Source organism: Leucopleurus acutus (genome assembly GCF_964270905.1).
Source record: "Leucopleurus acutus genome assembly, chromosome: 3".
Classification (NCBI taxonomy): Eukaryota; Metazoa; Chordata; class Mammalia; order Artiodactyla; family Delphinidae; genus Leucopleurus; species Leucopleurus acutus.
In genome coordinates this window covers 152,903,967-152,922,250 of record NC_139145.1, presented here as the reverse complement: position 1 = coordinate 152,922,250, position 18,284 = coordinate 152,903,967, and the positions used below count along the sequence as shown (strand labels likewise).

At 35.3% G+C, this 18,284-nt stretch overlaps 1 protein-coding gene across 1 annotated transcript; it reads left to right on the top strand.

Moving 5' to 3' along the window:
* Positions 1-10,321: 10,321 nt before the first annotated feature.
* Positions 10,322-10,744, top strand: LOC309959579 (profilin-1-like; the record flags this gene model as incomplete). The annotated part of the gene is made up of 1 exon (XM_082835921.1): positions 10,322-10,744. The coding sequence occupies one exon, from the start codon at positions 10,322-10,324 to the stop codon at positions 10,742-10,744; it is 423 nt and encodes a 140-aa protein (XP_082692047.1).
* Positions 10,745-18,284: the final 7,540 nt, after the last annotated feature.

Here is an 18,284-nt window from a genome sequence, read left to right as displayed (position 1 = left end):
AACAAGAGCTTACATTTTTTTCTAAGAGCCCTGTAACATTTCACAGTATATTAAGTACTTTACTAAATCATATAATACTTTAGAATGTTTTTCAAACTAAACACACACCCCAACACCTTGATCTTTCTCCTAATACAAAATCTATTACATTAAATAAATATCTGGTTATTTGACATATTTTTCATCTACATTGTTTATGTGTACTTTCTCCCTATTTTCTCTATTAATGAACACTTTGGACATTGTTTTGTCTCTTTGCTTTCTTTCCTTCCACCCTTTCCTTCTTCATTTAAAAAAAAATTGGAAAGAGTTCAGTGCCAGTGACCTGTGCACAATCTACAAAAAGCCAAAGCCATCTTCATTGATATCAGGAGACCAGACTGAGCCAAATAAGCACCCTAAAATAGGAGCAGGACAATCTAAGCTAAGGAAGAAAGTTGGTCAGTTGATAACCTTTTTAACACTGTGTTGAATGTCCCAGGACCAAGATTTTCCTTATAGGAAGTAGCCCAGAGAGGAAAAAAGGAAGAATCTAAAGAGGAAAAAGAGGAAGGTGTGTCTCCCCAAGATATAGTTACACTTAAGCATGATCCATCATGACTCTAGAACATGTTTAGCTAAATTCATCTTCATAAATTGAGGACCATGCAAAGAACATGAACTGGGTAAAGGGAAAACAGAAGGGACAATGGCCAAGGAAAAGTAATATTTAAGTAGAAAAAATAAAGTTTTATATACATTTTTATTCTTTCTTTCTCACTTGCCTTCTGACTACCTGTCAACTGTTTCCACAGGGCTTCTTGCTGACCAGGAAACAAATCCTTCGCTACTGTATTTTTCTTTCTTATTTCATTAATTTTTTCACCTATCTTCAGCATTTCCTCCACTTAATTTTTTAAAAGTTTTTTATATTTCTCTAAGTCCTTAATTTGAAGACAGATCAATATTTTTCAAGTTTTCTTATTTTGTTAATATATGATTTAAGGCTATGTATTTCTTTCTTTTTTTCACTACATTCTGTTTTAATTATTTTACATATTAATGTTGAGTTCTCCTTTGATCCATGAATTATTCAGTAGACTGCTTTCAAATTTCCTAAAGCATTATATTTATTTATCCTTTTCACCATTGATTTCAAGTTAATTATCTGTCTTTACATGCAATTTCCTTGAAATGTGATACTTGTTCTATGACTTATGTGGGTCATAATATCTTACAGTTTTGGAAGTCAAAAGTATGAAATCAGTCTCTCTGGGCTAATATAAAGGTGTTGGAGAGGATGGTCCTTTCTGGAGGCTTTAGGTAAGAATCCATTTCTTTCCCCTCTCCACCTTCTAGATATCACCTGAATTCCTTGGCTTATTGTCCCTTTTTCCATCTTCAAGTCTAGCAGCCTAGCATCTTTAAATCTCTCTCAGACTCTTTGACCTCTGCTACTGTCATGCTATCTTCTTCTCAAATGGTGACTCTCCTGATTCTTTCCCTTATTTTATTGAGTTCACCTGATAATCCAAAATAATCTTCACATTTCAAGACCTTAATTTAATCATATCTGCAAAGTCCTTTCCATGTAAGGTAATCCATTTTATTATAAGTTCTGAAGTTGGGATGTGAAAATCTTTGGTGGCAGCAGTATTTTACCACATGTGCATTCTCTAAATATTGATGGCAGAATTCTATGTATGTCTTCAAATCAAGCTTGGAGTAAGATTTCTGGGAATCAAGAAAGTTGAGACCTATAAATTTGACTGAACTATCCTTTCATGTGAACAGGAAAAATTTGCCTCTGAGAATAGTAGCAAATTATTTCAGTGGAGTATACTTACTGTGCTTCTTTTTCTGCTTAATTAAGAGGGTAAACTCCAGTGGGTCCAAATTGGTCACTCCGTGGTCACTTCTAGGTATCATCCAGTGTTTAATTCTGGCATGCTTAAAAGCAGCAGCAATGCCTAAGGCTTTCCAATGGGAAGACAACTGGAATAGATCTTATAATGTTAAAATAAACAAAATGAAAGTATGATCCTGCTACCTATGAGAGAATCATTCAGGATGCTGAATGGAATGGAGAGTGATCCAAAGCCTACTTTGATTCTTCAGTGACTGATAATCTTCAAATTTCTAGCCAGATGTTGATCAGTTTCCAAGGGAGACAGTAAAGATGAGAGATGATTTAACTCTCACTGACTTAGCCCTCCTCATTCAGGCTAAACACAGGGACTACTAATAAAACCATTGTATCATTAATTAATCACATATAAAACTTAAAAGAGAATTGTGAACTCAAAATGTTATTTTATGTAAGCTAATTGGTTCCATAAAAATTAATAAACAGATAATAATGGTACATGGAGAGCAATTTCTCAAATATATTTTATGTGTCCCAACTAGGAGCCATCTAAGCAAATCAAAATTACTCATTTATATTTTATCAGAAACTATCATTAATAAAATAATACAAAGAGCAATTTCTTTGTGAAACTTCTCTGTTAGAGTTAGATGAATTTATGAAAGAGGTTTGGCAAGGTAAGCATGACTGTCTTGCCTAAACATGTCTATATCAATTTGAAAATGAGGGTGGATGGTGTATATCCCAGTCTGTGTCCAAAGCCCAAGAACCAGGTGTGCCAATATCTAACTGCAGGAGAAAATGGATGTCTTAGCTCAAGTAGAAGGACAGATTCACCCCTCTTTCCCCTTTTTGTTCTATTCAGGCCTTTAGTAGTTTGGATGATGTCCATGCATTGATGAGGATGAGCTTCTTTACTCAGTCTACTGATTCAAATACTCACACTAAAAGGCAAAAGAGCATTTTGAAGATACAGAAAAAGCACCATAACCAGACTCAGATATGGAAAGGTTGTTGGAATTATCAGAGTGAATTTAAAACAACTATAATTATTATGCTAAGGGGTCTAATGGATAAAGTAGGCAGCATGCAAGAGTATATGGGCAATGTAAGCATAGAGAAGGACATTCTAAGAAAAGATTTATTTGAAAAAAATGACTGAAAATTTCCCAAATTAATGTCAAGCACCAAACCATAGATCCAGGAATCTCAAAGAACACCAGGAAGAAAAATGGCAAAAATATTTACTCCTAGACATATCATAACTAAACTGCAGAAAATCAAAGATAAAGAAAAAATCTTGTAAGAATACAGAAGAAATAAACACCTTATCTATGGAGGAGCAAAGATAAGAATTACATTGGACTTCTCATCAGAAACCATTCAAGCAATAAGAGAGTGGAATAAAATATTTAAATTATTGAGAGAATAATAAAACCATTGTATGGTATTCTGTATCTTGAGAAATTATCCTTCAAAAGTACAGGACAAATAAGACTTTCTCAGACAAAAAAAAAATAATTGCACAGATTTGTTGCCAGTAGACCTGCCTTGGAAGAAATGTTAAAAGAAGTGCTTTGGAGAGAAGGGCATTGATATAGATCAAAAATTTGGATCTACTTTCAAAAAAGGAAAAGCATTGGAGAAGGAAAAGTGAGGATAAATAAAAACTTTCATTTTTCCTATTTTTAATTGATCAATTGTAATTGATCAGATAACAGTTCAAAATAATAATAGTAACAATCTATATAATTATATATCTTTATGGGTATATATAATACCCCATGATACAAGAGATAGGAGGAAGGGATTATAAATATTTTGTTATTATACAGTACTCACACTACGCATAAAATGGTATATTGTTATTTGAAAGAGGTCTTGAATTAATTTAAACATATTTCACAAAATCTCTGGCAACAAATAAAGTTTAAAAAAGTGTAACTGATATGCTAAAAAACAAGAGAAAATCAAAACACATAAAAACCTCAATTAAAAGTATAAATAGAAAAAACGCAGTGGAAGATAAAAATAGAAGCAAAGAACAAGGGAAAAAATAGAAAATAACAAATATAGTAGATATTAATCCAACCATATCAATAATCATTTTATATGTCAATGGTCTAAATATAGCAACTGAAAGGCAAATATTCTCAGAGTGAATAAAAAAACAATACCCCATTATATGATGTCTATGAAAATTAGCCTTAAATTTAAAGACACATATTTTAAAAATACAGGGATGGAGAAAGATATACCATGCTAACACTAATCAAAAGTAAGCTGGAAGTAGGTATATTAGAGACAGAGAAGACATAAGAGCAAGGAAATTTACCAGTGACAAAGAGGGGTATTATATAATGATAAAGGGGTCGATTCTCCAAGAAGCCACAAGAATCCTTAATCTGTATGTACCTAACAATAGAGCATCAAAATATAGTAAGTAAAAGTTGATAGAATTACAAGAAGAAATAGATTAATCCATTCTTATAGTTAAAGACTCAACACCACTTTATCAGAAATGGACAGATCCAGAAGGCAGAAAATCAGTAAGGATACAGAGGAACTCATGAGTATCATCAAGCAACTGGGTATAATCGTCATCTAGGACTATGTTTTCCAACAACAGCAGAATGCACATTTTCTCAGGCTCACGTAGAATAAACACCAAGGTAGATCACATTATGGTCCACAAAATACACCTTAATGAATTTTAAAATATGGAAATTAGACAATGTAAGCTTTCTGATCACAATGAAATTAAGCTAAAAATCGTTAACAGAAAGAAAACTGGAAAATCCCTAAATACTTGGATATTAAACAACACACTTTTAAATAACACGAGTCAAATAAAAATTTTCAAGGGAGACTAAATATATTTTGAACTAAATGAAAATGAAAACTTATCAAATTTGTGGGATGGTCAAAAGAAATGAACAGACCAGACATTTCATCAAAAAAGATATACAGGTGACAAAAAAGCATACGAAAAGGTGTTCCACATCACATGTCATTAACGAAATGCAAATTAAAATAATGAGATATCACAATTAGCCTACTTAGAATGGCCAAAATCCAGAATACTGACAACAAAAAATGCTGATATAGTCCAACTTGTCTGGTCTCCAAGCTCAGCTGATGGGGTTGAATTTTTTTAGGATGACCTTACTTATATTTCCGTTTGTTGGCTTGATATGTGTTGGGGCGATATGTGTCATCCAGCAGGCTAGCCCAAGAACAGGAAGAGAGAACTACTCGAATGTGCAAATGCTTTTCAAGTCTCTGTATTATCATATTTGCTTTTGAGTCATTTGTCAAATCTGGTTATCTGACACAGTCATCACTCAAGAGGCAAAAAAATATGCCCAACCTATTCATAGGAGGAGCTGCAAAGTCACATTGTAAAGGGCACACAGACAGAGATGTGAAGAATTGTGGTCATTTTCTCCATTTACCACAATTGCAAGCTTGCTTTGTCATTTGATAGATATGTAGTAGATTCCTTGCTTTGTAATTTTAATACAAATTAAAATAATTTGTGATAATTTCTTCTGTCCTTTTTTTGTTCTTGTATAAGTAATAACTGCCTATATAAAAACTAATGCTTATATATTCTTCTCTCTACTGGTATGACCTCATACTTATTTTTATTCTCTTAATCCATTTATCTTAATAAGACAGTGTTAAGTAATAACAGTGATGGCAGAAATGAATGACTTCATTAACTACACACACACATATATATCATATTTGGAATAATCAAGCTATTTTACTGGAAATATTTTCATTTCATCAGAATTGATTCATTTTGTATTCATATTTTCCATGCACAAAAAGATGAAATCATTGAGTGAAAAGGAAATTTCTACAAGCCAGAAAAGACACTCATATGGGCAAATGCAATCACTTTACTTTTTGTACTGTCTCATTTAAATGCTTATAATTTTAATAAATAGCTTATGTTTCATTTTTTTCTCAGTTGTTGCTAAATAACATGTCACTGTGAAAGATAAATGCATTCCATAAATATTGAACTGTTTTATTTAATTACATTGGGCAATCCTTAAATTATTTTTTACTCTCTTAAAAGCTAGTAAATATATTGTGTTAAGAATGACCAATAAAAATAAAATATTTCTTAATATTCTTTGAAAAATATATGTTTGTGTCAGAATTTCTGCTCTTAGCTTAAGGAAGTTTCATTATAATAGTGTCCTCTTTACAGCACAATTTGTCTTGTTAAAAATGCATAAGCTGGGCTTCCCTGGTGGCACAGTGGTTGAGAGTCCGCCTGCCGGTGCAGGGGACACGGGTTCATGCCCCAGTCCGGGAAGGTCCCACATGCCGCGGAGCGGCTGGGCCCGTGAGCCATGGCCGCTGAGCCTGCGCGTCCAGAGCCTGTGCTTTGCAACGGGAGAGGCCACAACAGTGAGAGGCCCGCGTACCGCAAAAAAAAAAAAAAAAAAAAAAAAAAAAGCATAAGCTAATATATCATATAAAGAATTCATAATACCCACGAAGTATTGTAATTGAAATAAATAGAATGAGATGCCAGGGTCAAAGATTAACAATATAATTAGTTGTTCAGTCCATCATTCATCTCATTAAAAATGCCACTTTGATGAAAAATATATAAAATTTCACAAAATGGTGATATATTTTAGATTGATTTATTAGATAGAAATTTTCAAATTATTATTTAAAGAAGTTGCTGAAATGTTTTACCAAATAAGCAACAACTATAATACAATAAATTCATTTCTTAAATATCATTGGAATGTCATGCCTATACCGTGCTTGGTTACATAATTTAAAATTGAAGCATCCCAAACCCATAAATCCTGGATACCAATAAGATTAACCTTCACTGACTCGCTGTCCCCCCCAATCCACTCTACATATGTATTATGTTATGAGTCCTGGGGCAATAAGTATATGAGATCACAAGAGCAGGGAGCTTTAGCAGTTTGAAACTTAAGACAATTTATTTTATTTAAAGCACTCCGAAGCTCTGGGTCTCAGGCATTGTCCAGGCCATGACTCTAACATACAAATATGAAGAGTGAAGAATTCAGGATGAGGTGATATCTAGCTCCTATATTCTTCCTATAGATTTGTTTCCATGGAATGCTCTAAGTAAAACTAAAGTCTGGAAAAACAGGTTAATATACATTTTACTTAAGTCAATTAGGAAGAAAATAGACAAAGCCTATTCAGGCAAAGCCATCCCCTTTTGCTTGATAATAAAGGAGGTAAGAGAATGTTTACATCAATTCTCAGACTCATAATTACTGATGCACATAAAGTTCAACCATGTTGTATAATTACGGCATGTTCCTTGGCAAAAGAGGAAGGAAGAAAACTTCCCTAGTGCTATAAGGATGGTAACAAATTCAATATCTCTGGGATTAAGAATATGTCTTAGTTGTTCCTATTAGGCTAGCCCAAATTATTATTATTTTTTGCTTTAATGTTCTTGCCCAAGCCAATAAGAGATTGCACTGGGATGGTTCCTATTCACTAATTCAAGGGAGTAGACTATGTATCCTAGAGGAGAAAGACTGGAGAAATGTACTAATGATGAGGGAAAAAAAAAGGTAATGCAAAAAATACCCAGAGACTGCGTATTTGTCAGGATCCAGGGCTGAGAACAGAGCCAGGTTTTGTACCCACACTCAAGGTCAGCAGCATAACCTCTGAAAGAATAGTCCACAGTTTATCTAGGATAGTTAGATCCTAGGTATTGAAATACAACCATTTTGAAGATTCTTTTGTTCAATCAAGGAATGACAGGGTAAAGAACCACTGGTTTTCAGAGTTGGGAAAGGGACTCAGAAGATTTCATGATAGACTAGAAATGAGACTCCCTGTTGTCTCTAAGCCCGGGGGCAGGGCTCCCACATTTCCATGTGGCCTTGAGAAAAGTGTATGTTCCAATTCCCAGGTGCATTAATTTACTATTGCAGCTGTAACAAATTACCACAAACCTAGCGTCTTAATACAGCACAAATTTATTAAAGTATAGTGCTGGAAATCAGAAGTACAAAATCAGTCTCACTGTCCAAAACTAAGCTGTTAGAAGAGCTAGTTCATTCTGAAGGGTGCAGGGGAAAGCCTGTTTCTTTACTTTTCCCAGCTTCCAGAGGCTGCCCTTATTTCATGACTTGTGACTCCTTCCCACATATTGAAAGCCAGCAGCAATGTAGCATCTTCAAATCTCTCTCTGCTTCTGTCATCACATCACCGTTTTCTCTTTGCTTCTTAATCACATTGCCCCTGTGTCTCCTTCTTAAAAGACCCTTTGTATTATTTGGGGCCCATCCAGAAAATCCAAAATAATCTTCCTATTTCATAATCCTTAATCTATGCACATCTGCAAACTCTTATGCCATGTAAATTAACATAGTCACAGGTTCCAAGGATTAGGTCATTGATGTCTTGGGGATTTTATTCAGTCTATCACACCAAGGATATTAAACTTATTACTATTTTCACAGGAGAAAAATCGAGAAGGGTATTTAATTTGAATAAATTATTTCTTAAAAGTGAAATTTCCTGGCACCCATTTGTTTATAAACTAAATTCGCCTTCATATCATTTATAGTTACAGGCCAGTCTATATTTCTGTTTATATTTAAAAGTGCTACCAAGTTAATTATTAATAATTTGCCTTTGAATAACCTATACTTGATGGTAACAGTACTTTCACTAGAGTTTGGAGTTTATTTCTGCTTTTATTTCTATTATCAATTTTTTATTTAGTGTATTTTCCTTTTTAATAATTTCAGAAGCTATGATTTATAGTCTGTTATAATTTTTAATTATACATAAAATACATACCTGTCATAAAATTAAAATTTAAAATAATCACTAAATCCCTTTGATTATCACTCAAAATGAGTGTATTTAATATATTCAGAATAATTCTGTGCAGTTTTACTAACTTGATTTTCCCACACACAGTATTTGATAGTGATTATTCCATGTTAAAATATTGTCATTGTCTGAGTTGTATTTCACCAAACTTTGTACGTTGAAGTCCTAACCCCATGTACCTCAGAATGTGACTGTATTTAGAATCTTAAAAAGGGATAATTAAATTAAAATGTTGTCATTGAGTTGGGCCCTTATAAAAAGAGGAAATTTGGATCCAGACACATACAGAAGACCGCGAAAAGATAAAGAAAGAAGATGGCCATCTACAAGCCAAGGAGAGAGGTCTTAGAAGAAAATTAATCTGCTAATACCTTGATCTAAGATTTTTAGCCTCCAGAACTGTGAGAAAGTAAATTTCTGTTAAGCCACCCAGTCTGGGGTACTTTGCTATGGCAGTCCTAGCAAATGAATACAAACATTAATATAGATTTTACTGATTTTAACAGTGTGTAGTATACTATACTATGGATACATTATACCTCTATGACTATTCATAATTATACATTTAGATAATCTAAATGGTCAGGCGCTTTAAACCAAGAGTTTTAACTTTCACGACAACTGGCCTACAGAGGTGAGTTAATGATTACTATTTCACATATTATTTGATGGTTTCTAAAAGCTGATAGTTTATTTTTTTTCTATTGTATTTTTCTTTGAGAGTAATGTCTACATTTTCCCACATCAAAGCAAATATCCATGTACTCTGTACAGGTTTCTATAGTTTGTGTTAAGACCAAGGCCAGTTTACACTAGTTGACATTTCTCTCACTTCTTTACACATTCTTCACTTTAAAATACCTCCTAATATTATGATTTGTTTTTGTTTCAATTCTAGGTCTTAGATTTGAATTTTTCTTCATATTACATGTCTGTGGGGTATTTTATCAAAATATCAGGAAGAAGATACACTAAATGACTGAGTTCAAAATATCTTGAAAAAAATCGAAGAACTAAATAATTTTTAAAACAATAATTAAGCAATAAACTAATATACAATTTATATAAACACATTTTTATTGCTCTATTAAAATTACATTTATTCAAATTATTCTCTTATAAAACCAACCTACCAGAATGCATGCAACTCCAAGTTGTCAATAAAAAGCTGAAAAATTTCCTTAAACACCAATGATTTGAGTAAATAGCCAAGTATAGAGTATTGTATTTTATTTCAGATATTTGTCTTATATTTAATGGATGCTTAAGAAATTTTTTAAATGCCCTTCAATTTTGAACACGTTAGGAAGAAGAAAAATATAATTACTTTTATACTGCACCGACACCCATAATTTTACACAGTATTCATGCAAAATGTTGTTTTTAAATTTATTGGTATGAAGATGTTACTATCCTTCAATTCAAAAGTAATGCAGAGGAAGTGGCGGTGCGAGGGCTGTGGCACAGCTAGCAGAGCCGCGGTCCGGACCGCAGCGCGTGCCCAAAGCTCTCCGCCTTCCCCCACCCGCCAGCCCGAGGCAGCCCGAGCCCAGCCCCTGACCCCAGCAGCAGCCCCGAGAGCACCCCAGTAGCAGCGCCATGGCCGGGTGGAACGCCTACAAAGACAAGCTCATGGCGGAAGGGACCTGTCAGGACGCGGTCATCGTGGGCTATAAGAACTTGCCCTCCATCTGGGCAGCCGTCCCTGGAAAAAACTTCGTCAACATCACGCCAGCTGAGGTTGGTGCCCTGGTTGGCAAAGACGGGTCAAGTTTTTACGTGAATGGGCTAACGCTTGGGGGCCAGAAATGGTCTGTGATCCAGGACTCACTACTGCAGGACGGGGAATTTACCATGGATCTTTGTACCAAGAGCACCTGCGGAGCCGCCACCTTTGATATCATTGTTACCCTGAATGCCAAGACGCTAGCCCTGCTGATGGGCAAAGAAGGTGTACAGGATGGTATGATCAACAAGAAATGTTATGAAATGGCCTCCCACCTGCGGCGTTCCCAATACTGACCTCGTCTGTCCCTCCCCGCCCCCCACTCCCCACTGTTTTTGCACGCCTCTTCATCCCACACACACGTACACCATTTTTATTTTGGGGACCATTACCCTACACCCCTTATTGCTGCCAAAACCACATGGGCTTGGGACCGGGGCAGGAAGGACAGACACGCTTCCCCCAACCCATGCCCCTCCTGTGTGTGGTTTGAAAACTTTTCTGTTTTGGGCTTTTTTTTTTCCCAATAAAAACGGTTATACTAAAAAAATAAAAATAAAAAACGAACTGTACCTGTATATGTCTCTTTTATTTTAACATCTTTATTGGAATATAATTACTTTACAATGGTGTGTTAGTTTCTGCTTTATAACAAAGTGAATCACCTATACATACACATATATCACCATATCAACACCCTCTTGCATCTCACTCCCACCCTCCTTATCCCACCCCTCTAGGTGGTCACAAAGCATGGAGCTGATGTCCCTGTGCTATGCGGCTTCTTCCCACTAGCTATCTATTTTACATTTGGTAGTGTATATATGTCCATGCCACTCTCTCACTTTGTCCCAGCTTAGCCTTCCCCCTCCCCGTGTGCGCAAGTCCACTCTCTAAGGCTACATCTTTATTCCTGTTCTACCCCTAGGTTCTTTAGAACCAATGTTTTTTTTTTTTTTTTAGATTCCATATATATGTGTTAGCATACGGTATTTGTTTTTCTTTTCCTGACTTACTTCACTCTGTATGACAGACTCTTTGTCCACCCACCTCAATACAAATAACTCAATTTCGTTTCTTTTTTATGACTGAGTAATATTCCATTGTATCTATGTGCCACATCTTCTTTATCCATTCATCTGTCGATGGACACTTAGGCTGCTTCCATGTCCTGGCTATTGTAAATACAGCTGCAATGAACATTGTGGTACATGACTCTTTTTGAATTATGATTTTCTCTGGGTATATGCCCAGTAGTGGGATTGCTGGATCGTATGGTAGTTTTATTTTTAGGTTTTTAAGGAACCTCCATACTGTTCTCCACAGTGGCTGTATCAAATACATTCCCACCAACAGTGTATGAGGGTTCCCTTTTCTCCACACCCTCTCCGGCATTTATTGTTTCTAGATTTTTTGATGATGGCCATTCTGACTGGTGTGAGGTGTTACCTCACTGTAGTTTTGATTTGCATTTCTCTAATGATTAGTGATGTTGAGCATCCTTGCATGTGTTTGATGGCAATCTGTATATCTTCTTTGGAGAAATGTCTGTTTAGGTCTGCCCATTTTTGGATTAGGTTACTTGTTTATTTGATATTGAGCTGCATGAGCTGCTTGTAAATTTTGAAGATTAATCCTTTGTCAGTTGCTTCATTTGTAAATATTTTCTCCCATTCTGAGGGTTGTCTTTTTGTCTTGTTTATGTTTTCCTTTGCTATGCAAAAGCTTTTAAATTTCATTAGGTCCCATTTGTTTATTTTTGTTTTTATTTCCACTTATCTAGGAGGTGGGTCAAAAAGGATCTTGCTGTGATTTACATCATAGAGTGTCTGCCTATGTTTTCATCTAAGAGTTCTATAGTGTCTGGCCTTACATTTAGGTCTTTAATCCATTTTGAGTTTGTTTTTGTGTATGGTGTTAGGGAGTGTTCAAATTTCATTCTTTTACACGTCCAGTTTTCCCAGCGTAGCTGTCCAGTTTTCCCAGCACCACTTATTGAAGAGGCTGTCTTTTCTCCATTTTATGTTCTTGCCTCCTTTGTTGTAAATTAGGTGACGATATGTGCGTGGCTTTATCTCTGGGCTTTCTATTCTGTTCCATTGATCTATATTTCTGTTTTGGTGCTGGTACCATGATGTCTTTATTACTGTAACTTTGCAGTATAGTCTGAAGTCAGAGAGCCTGATTCCTCCAGCTCCATTTTTCTTTCTCAAGATTGCTTTGGCTATTCAGGGTCTTTGGTGTTTCCATACAAATTGTGAAATTCTTTGTTCTAGTTCTGTGAAAAATGCCACTAGTAGTTTGATAGAGATTGTATTGAATCTGTAGATTGCTTTGGGTAGTAGTAGAGTCATTTTCACATTGTTGATTCTTCCAATCCAAGAACATGGTATATATCTCTCCATCTGTTTGTATCATCTTTGATTTTTTCATCAGTGTCTTATACTTTTCTGCATACAGGTCTTTTGTCTCTTTACATAGGTTTATTCTTAGGTACTGTATTCCTTTTGTTCCAATGGTAAATGGGAGTGTTTCCTTAATTTCTCTTTCAGATATTTTATAATTAGTGTATAGGAATGCAAGAGATTGCTGTGCATTAATTTTGTATCCTGCTACTTTACCAAATTCATTGATTAGCTCTAGTAGTTTTCTGCTAGCATCTTTAGGATTCTCTATGTATAGTACCATGTCATCTGCAAACAGTGACAGTTGTACTTCTTTTCTGATTTGGATTCTTTTTATTTCTTTTTCTTCTCTGATTGCTGTGGCTAAAACTTCCAAAACTATGTTGAATAATAGTGGTGAGAGTGGACAACCTTGTCTTGTTCTTGATCTTAGTGGAAATGATTTCAGTTTTTTACCATTGAGAATGATGTTGGCTGTGGGTTTGTCATATATGGCCTTTAATATGTTGATGTAAGTTCCCTCTATCCCTACTTTCTGGAGGGTTTTTATCATAAATGGATGTTGAATTTTGTCGAAAGCTTTCTCTGCATCTACTGAGATGATCGTAAGGTTTTTATCCTTCAGTTTGTTAATATGGTGCATCACATTGATTGATTTGCATATATTGAAGAATCCTTGCATTCCTGGGATAAACCCCACTTGATCTTGGTGTATGATCCTTTTAATGTGCTGTTGGATTCTGTTTGCTAGTATTTTGTTGAGGATTTTTGCATCTATGTTCATCAGTGAATTTGGCCTGTAGTTTTCTTTCTTTGTGACATCTTTGTCTGGTTTTGGTATCAGGGTGATAGTGACCTCTTACAATGAGATTGGGAGAGTTCCTCCTTCTGCTGTATTTTGGAAGAGTTTGAGAAGGATAGATGTTAGCTCTTCTCTAAATGTTTGATAGAATTCACCTGTGAAGCCATCTGGTCCTGGGCTTTTGTTTGTTGGAAGATTTTTAATCACAGTTTCAATTTCAGTGCTTGTGATTTGTCTGTTTATATTTTATATTTCTTCTGGGTTCAATCTCAGAAGTTTCTGCTTTTCTAAGAATGTGTCCATTTCTTCCAGGTTGTCCATTTTATTGGCGTATAGTTGTCTGTAGTAATCTCTCATGGTCCTTTGTATTTCTGCAGTGTCAGTTGTTACTTCTCCTTTTTCATTTCTAATTCTGATTAATTGACTCTTCTCCTGTTTTTTCATGATGAGTCTGGTTAATGGTTTATCAATTTTGTTTATCTTGTTTATCTTCTCAAGGAACCAGCTTTTAGTTTTATTAATCTTTGCCATCATTTCCATCATTTCTTTTTCATTTATTTGTGATCTGATTTTTATGATTTCTTTCCTTCTGCTAGCTTTGGGCTTTTTTTTTTTCTTTCTTCTTCTTTTTCTAATTGCTCTAGGTGTACAGTTAGGTAGTTTATTTGACATTTTTCTTGTTTCTTGAGGTAGGATTGTATTGCCATAAACTTCCCTCTTTGAACTGATTTTGCTGCTTCCCATAGGATTTTGGTTATCATGTTTTCATTGCCGTTTGTTTCTAGGTATTTTTTGATTTCCTCTTTGATTTCTTCAGTCATCTCTTGGTTATTTAGTAGTGTAATTTTTAGACTCCATCTGTTTGTATTTTTTACAAATTTTTTCCTGTAATTGATATTTAGTCTCGTAGCGTTGTGGTTGGAAAAAATACCTGATACAATTTCAATTCTCTTAAATTTGCCAGGACTTGATTTTTGACCCAAGATATGATCTATCCTGGAGAATGTTCCATGAGTACTTGAGAAGATTGTGTATTCTGATATTTTTGGATGGAATGTCCTATAAATATCAATTAAGTTCATCTTGTTTAATGTATCATTTAAAGCTTGTGTTTCCTTATTTATTTTCATTTTGGATGATCTGTCCATTGGTGAAAGTGGGGTGTTAAAGTTCCCTACTATGATTGTGTTACTGTTGATTTCCCCTTTTATGGCTGTTAGTATTTGCCTTATGTATTGAGGTGCTCCTAAGTTAGGTACATAAATATTTACCATTGTTATATCTTCTTTGATTGATCCCTTGATCATTATGTAGTGTCCTTCTTTGTCTCTTGCAATAGTCTTTATTTTAAAGTCTATTTTGTCTGATATGAGAATTGCTACTCCAACTTTCTTTTGATTTCCATTTGCATGGAATAACTTTTTCCATCCTCTCACTTTCAGTCTGTGTGTGTCCCTCGGTCAGAAGTGAGTCTCTTGTAGAAGGCATATATATGGGTCTTGTTTTTGTATCCATTCAGCCAGCTTATGTCTTTTGGTTGCAGCCTTTACTCCATTTACATTTAAGGTGGTTATCGATATGTATGTTCCTATTACCATTTTCTTAATAGTTTTGGGTTTGTTATTGTAGGTCTTTTCCTTCTCTTGTGTTTTCTGCCTAGAGAAGTTCTTTTAACATTTTTTTAAAGCTGATTTGGTCATGCTGAATTCTCTTAGCTTGTGCTTGCCTGTAAATTTTTTAATTCCTCTGTTGAATCTGAATGAGATCCTTGCTGGCTAGAATAATCTTGGTTGTAGGTTTTTCCCTCTCATCACTTTAAATATGTCCTGCCACACCCTTCTGGCTTGCAGAGTTTCTGCTGAAAGATCAGCTGTTAACCTAATGGGGATTCCCTTGTATATTATTTGTTGTTTGTCCCTTGCTGCTTTTAATATTTCTTCTTTGTATTTAATTTTTGATAGTTTGATTAATATGTGTCTTGGTGTGTTTCTCCTTGGATTTATCCTATATGGGGCTCTCTGTGCTTCCTGGACTTGATTGAATATTTCCTTTCCCATATTAGGGAAGTTTTCAACTATAATCTCTTCAATTATTTTCTCAGTCCCTATCTTTTTCTCTTCTTCTTCTGGGATCCCTATAATTCGAATGTTGGTGCATGTAATGTTGTCCCAGAGGTTTCTGAGACTGTCCTCAGTTCTTTTCATTCTTTTTTCTTTATTCTGCTCTGAAGTAATTATTTCCACTATTTTATCTTCCAGGTCACTTATCCGTTCTTCTGCCTGGTATTCTGCTATTGATTCCTTCTAGAGAATTTTTAATTTCATTTATTGTGTTGTTCATCATTGTTTGTTGCACTTTAGCTCTTCTAGGTCCTTGTTAAACATTTCTTGTATTTTCTCCATTCTATTTCCACGATTTTGGATCATCTTTACTGTCATTACTCTGAATTCTTTTTCAGGTAGACTGCCTATTTCCTCTTCATTTGTTTGATCTTGTGGGTTTTTGCCTTGCTCCTTCATCTACTGTGTGTTTCTCTGTCTTCTCATTTTGCTTAACTGACTGTGTTTGGGATCTTTTTGCAGGCTGCAAGTTTGTAGTTCCTGTTGTTTTTGGTGTCTTCCCCCAGTGGCTGAGGTTGGTTCAATGTGTTGTGTAGGCCTTCTGGTGGAGGGAACTGGTGCCTGTGTGTTCTGGTGGATGAGGCTGGATCTTGTCTTTCTGGTTGGCAGGACCACATCCGGTTGTGTGTTTTGGTGTGTCTGTGACTTCATTATGATTTTCGGCAGCCTCTCTGCTAATGGGTGGGGTTGTGTTCCTGTCTTTCTAGTTGTTTGGCATAGGGTGTCCAGCATTGTAGCTTGCTGCTTGTTGAATGGAGCTGGGTCTTCGCATTGAGATGGAGATCTCTGGGAGAGTTTTCACCATTTGATATTATGTGGAGCTGGGATGTCTCTGATGGTCCAATGTCCTGAACTTGGCTCTGCCACCTCAGAGGCACAGGCCAGACACCCGGCTGGAGCACCAAGACCCTCTCAGCCACACGGCTACAATTAGGGTTGAAGTACCTCCCTTATAGGGCTTCTGGGCAGATGCAGTGAAGTCATCTTTGTCATCTTCCCAGATCAGGTCTGATAGCTGGTATCTGTAAGTCTCATGAGGCCAATCTCAGATGATAGTTTCTATTCCAGTAGAGCTGAGACTGCTAAGTTTTCACTGCAAACTTTATGCTGTTGTACCTCCTATCCCTGCTCCCCAGTCATACACACACAGAGGAACTGTCCTGCTCTCTACAGCACAGCTACTCACACTGCTCTTGTATATGTCTTATTTTTGTATTCGAAGTTGCACCTTCTCTTTCCCTTTCCTTGATGACATTCATTAAAAGCATATCTCTATTACTCATGTTTTTCAATGAAACCGCTTTTAATTGCTACACAGGCATGCATGCACCCAGACACACGAGATTTCTCCTTGGCCTTAGATTATACATGATCGATTTTTTTATGACTGATCCCTATTTTTGAAGTTATCTACAGTGCCATATCTTTAACTTGTATTCCAAATAAGCTATAAAAATAAATTCTTCCTTTCCTTTGACTCTGATATTTATCAATATCTTCCTAGATTCTATGTAATTTAATTTCCAATATTTACATCTATGTTTTTTCTTGATGATGCAGATCAAATGTCAAATATTCTGGTGAGTAATAGTAGCAATAATTTGCAATCCAGTACTTCATCTATGTTTTTTTCTTCTGACTATGGAGGGGATTTTTCTGTGTTACTGTTTAGATATTATCAGACTATCACAGAGTGTTATTTTTCACTATGTTCCCATAGTTTCCTGTCCTGACTAGATTAAATATAGCAGTCCTTTTGAAAGAATATGATGCAGTTTAGAATTAAGAATGAGCATAATGCTTAAGACCAAAAAATATTTTAAAGCAATATTAAATGACACAGCAAGGCCTAAAAGTCCTTGATTTTTATATCAGTCAGGTAATTTAAGTTTTATATAAGAGAATATTAACTTAAATTCAATCAAAAAGTATAAAGGGTTTTTGTAGTTATTGGCTTAACTGCAAATAATTAAGGTTGGACATATTGCAAGTGATGCAGAATCAAGACTAAATTAGCATTTCTGTGATCCTCTTGGAATTTCATCACTCATTGTGCTGGCTTCATCTGAGTGACTGAAGCAATTTCACATACCGTATTTATACACCAAACTTTTAAGGGGAAGACTATTTGTGGCCCAGACTTACCACATAATGTTCTGATATCCACCCTGATTTTTACTCTTGTATAAAAATTTGCAGACTAAATAATACATCTCATCCCATTGACTGGTTTAGGAGGGTGTATACTGAACAAATCACCTAGACAAGATATGATTATGTTGAATAGTTCAGTGGTTTTCAGTACTGGTTTTTATATTAGAAACATGTGTGAACAAAATATATTGATGCTAGGAATCATGTCTTAGATCTACTTAATCAATCTCCAAACCTGAATATTTTCAAAAAATCTTTTCAAATACTCTGTTGTATAGCATAGACTGATAACCCCTTAGGTTTAGATTTAGTCCTTTAGAGATCACACTTATAACTTTGGATCAGATTTAATCTC